The sequence below is a fragment of the Glycine soja genome, chromosome 10 (genome assembly GCF_004193775.1).
Source record: "Glycine soja cultivar W05 chromosome 10, ASM419377v2, whole genome shotgun sequence".
Classification (NCBI taxonomy): Eukaryota; Viridiplantae; Streptophyta; class Magnoliopsida; order Fabales; family Fabaceae; genus Glycine; species Glycine soja.
The window spans coordinates 53,168,968-53,173,030 of NC_041011.1; the positions used below are offsets into that span (position 1 = coordinate 53,168,968).

General features: G+C 32.4%; 1 protein-coding gene across 1 annotated transcript in view; it reads left to right on the forward strand.

The window, feature by feature from the left end:
- Positions 1–3,539: 3,539 nt before the first annotated feature.
- Positions 3,540–4,063, forward strand: part of LOC114371881 (65-kDa microtubule-associated protein 6-like) — a 1,452-nt gene continuing 928 nt past the window's right edge. The window contains 2 exon segments of the mRNA XM_028329185.1: positions 3,540–3,701; positions 3,810–3,969. Coding sequence (XP_028184986.1) covers positions 3,540–3,701; positions 3,810–3,969 — 322 coding nt within the window.

The window sequence follows — 4,063 nt, forward strand, 5'->3', positions numbered from 1 at the left end:
ATCGTGGTGCATGGTTTAGATGCAAGGTATAAATTCTTCCTTCTCTAAATTTGTTTTATTGTGATAACATGCAAAGCATAAGAACCTAAATAAGAAAATAATTTTTGGATCAGCATTGGCTTCTTATGAGACACTTTTATCAAATGTGCATTAGTAAAAAGTAAAAACCAATTATTTGTGGTTCTTTCTATCAATTGTTAAATTGCAACCATTTTATAACAATATACTATAATATGGTTATGGCATTGTGTAATTCTCATGGCTGCTGCAATGATAGCAAGAGGTATGGTGGGGAAAGCAGTACTTATTCTTTCTTTTTAACACAACAGATTCTGATTCTTCAGACTTTCAGTGACTATTCCATTGCATTGAGTGTTCTTTAAATGTGGTTACTACAAGTGTTCTTATATCTTTCGCAAACTCAAACCCATGACTTGAATAAGATCTCTTTGATTGAACACTTCTACCAAATTTTGTGACAGACTCTATTGTGAACAAACTATTTTGGTTTTCTTTGGTAGCCTGTCTATTTAGAGTCTCATTCTTTGTTTTCTTCTTTTTCTCCAATTATTTCATCTGTTTCCTTGTTTGTTCTCTCTATTTTTTTCTATATTATGTAAGAGATACTCACTCCTTTGTTTTTTGTGTTTATCAATTCCTATGTGTTCTAAGTCTCTACTTCTCTTTGTTCTCTATTCTATTCTTTTTGATTTAGGATTAGTCGTTCTCTGAAAGGGTTTGGGGTTCAGGATTTTGGGTTAAATTTATAATTTTCACACAATTATTAAAGAGTAAGATATATATTTGTTCACAGTGAGATTTTTATTAAGTTTCCGGTATATTTTGATTTTTTTTAAGAGAATAGTTTTTTAGTAGGAAGAAGACCTTTTTTGGTGAATATTAACACCTTTATAATTACTACTTTCATCAAATAATAATTATCTATAAAAGCTATACCAGTTTAACTCAATCATAATTTAGTTTTTAATTATTATTTATTTATTAGTCCATAACACATAATTATTAGAGAGTAAAATATATCTTTGTTATAGTAAGATTTTTATTAAGTCTTTGGTGTATTTTAATTTTTTTTTTAAAGAGAACAATTTTTTTAGTATGAATTTAGTGAATGGATATTAATCTCTTTATAATCACTATTTTCATCCAATAGAAGTTATCTGTAAAAATTACTCTAATTTAACTCAATCATAATTTAATCCTTATTTATTTATTAGTTCCTAAAATCATGAATATTAATTCTTAAATTTTATATAATAAAGAAATCAAATAAGTTATTTAAACATGTATATGAAATGAAAAGAGTAATTTAAGAAGCTTCCACTAAGTTAATAAGAAGCTTTCTTGTCCTATTAGGGAGTGACTAGCACGCGCCTCATGACAAGTACGAAAACAACAAATATCAGAAAAAATTCTCACACTCACTCATGAAGAGAAAGTTAAGTGGCGAATGTGAACACATGAGAGTGAAGTGAGTATGCATACACATACAGAATACGGATCCATTTCGTTCCAATACTTGCCTCTTTCTTTTCTTTACCTGCTACTTCTTGTTGTTCTGTTCTTGCTACATTTTGGCGCATTTTAGCATCAAACCACCATACCCTAAAAAAGCATTATCCTCCTTCTTTGTTCTTTGCTTTTCTCTTTTCTCTTTCCCTCTTCAACAATAATAATGACAATCATTTTCATCTTCTCCCTCTGAAAACACACCCTCTTTACAGATCCTGTTATTTCTCTCTCTCTCTCCACAATTTGTTTTCTTTCTTTCTTTGTAGCTACCAAAACAATTTGCTCAATATTTATAGAGACAGAGGGAAAGCGGCTTCTAAAGGTTTCAGCTTTAGATCTGAGGGAGCTAAGGTTGTTTGAAGCAATGGAGACAACCCATGTCTCTTGGTCTTTCACATGAGATTAAAGTTTCTTGCTTTCTTCTTCTTTGACCCTTCTTAGTCTTTCTTGTTCTTGTTCTTGTTCTTCTTCTTCTACCACCTTACTTGGTAACTTTCAATTAAAGTACTACCTCTTAAAGAGGGTCTCATATTTTTGGTAACAATGCTGGCCATTGGGGGACATGGCACTAGTATCCGCACAAGCTCTACTTGCACTGCTTTTCTCAGAGAACTTGAGGTCTTTCTCTTTCTTTGGTGTTTCAGAATTCTGGGTTTTGAGGAATTTGTTGGGTGCAAAAATGAAGATATGGGGTGTTTCTTTTTCTTAATGAAGAGTCTTCTTGTGATGATTTTCTCATGATATGCCTACTCCTTTACTTTCTTTTCTTCTTCTTCTTTTTCTTCATCATCTTCTTGTTCTTGGCTATTCTCTACCCAATGATGTCTTCTTTCTCCTCGGGTCAACTTTTTGTCTGTTCACTGTGTCAAAAGAAAAAAAAAGCACTGATAAGGTCTCTGTAGGTTATTTTATTATAGGGCGAAAGGGGCATTGTCTTTCTTCATTAGATTGATTACCTGAGTTGAAAAGGTCTTTTTTTTATAGCTTTTTTATCTTTTATTTTTTCCTTGTTTTTGGTCTAAAGTTTGATGGGTTTTTTACTGTATACTTTTTAAAATTCAGTGGATTGGGATTCTTGATGCATTTTAAAAGTTACCAGTTTAATCTTGTTGCCTTTACGAGATACGATGACATTAACATGGAACCGATTTCTGGTTTGGTGGCAATTTGGTTTAGCTTTGGTGTAGTGTTTTATAATTTTGTTGATTTTGCATATTTTGTGTGTAGGAAGTTAATAATACCAAACTGTTTGTTGTTTTCATTTTTACTATATTCTTCATTTGGTACATTTTTCCACTACTGTTTGGTTAGGCCTTGTTTTACTTTATTTGCATTTTTGAGCAGCACAACAGTTAAGGATGAACAAGACATGTCACTTAGGAGACTTAATGAATATAAAAAAGAAAAGGTTTGTATTATGATATAAACTGACCCCTGAACTTTCTTATAGCTCTGGACCGTGGTTATGGGTTAATAAACCTTTGATTTTTGTGAATGATCAATTCATGTAAATATTCATTTCTTGTTTGTGCAAGCTCCCTGCTGTTTAATTTTTTTCCCCTAAGAAAAAGTAGTACATGTGGCAATTAAAATGCTTTTCTTTACCCCTGTTGTCTTGTTTTATAGCCTCATATCAATCAGTATATTGATCCTCCTTTTATTTTATAACTCATTTTTGCCTTTTATATGTGTGTTCTTTTGAGGCTGATCGCCTTCAAAAGGTCTTGCAATGCGTGAATGAGGTGCATTCTCTTTGTAGTGTGCTTGGGTTGGATTTTGGTTAGATCGTGGGTGATGTTCACCCAAGTTTGCATGGGACTCAGGTGGAACAATCGACTAATATTAGCAATAGCACATTGGAAGGTCTAGAGCAGGCCATTCTCAAGTTAAAAACAGAAAGGAAAACTAGAATTTCAGAAGGTGATTTTTCTGCAGTATACTTAATTGCTTTTCGTTTGATTGGTTGTTGTAATTTCTTCCCTTCCTTTAAAAGTACTCTATTTTTAAAAATGCAGCTGAAGGATGTTGTAGCAAAACTATTTGAACTTTGGAATTTGATGGACTCTTCAAAAGAAGAGAGAAACTGTTTTATGAAGATTACTTCTATTGTTGAAACCTCAGAATCAGAAATCACTGAACGAGGTGTTCTTTCAACAGAAATGATAGAGAAGGTCTGGAAGCTTCTTTCAGTTCCTTCTCCCTTTGTTATTATTATTTTTTCATTCTTTGCAATTTATTCTGTGGAGATGGAGCTCCTAGACTGAAAATTACTTTTTTAGGCTTCAGCAGAAGTGGACAGGCTTGCCAAACTAAAAGCAAGCAGAATGAAAGAACTTGTTTTTAAGAAGAGGTCAGAGTTAGAGGAAATATGTAGATTGACTCATATTGAACCAGATCCAAGTACTGTGGCCGAGAAAGCTAGTGCATTAATAGATTCTGGTATGTTCGTGTGCATTAATAGATTATTTACCTATAACCTCCTCGTAGCTTATGTTTCAGAATGAATTTCTTCTGCTACATACTTTTGTTTTTC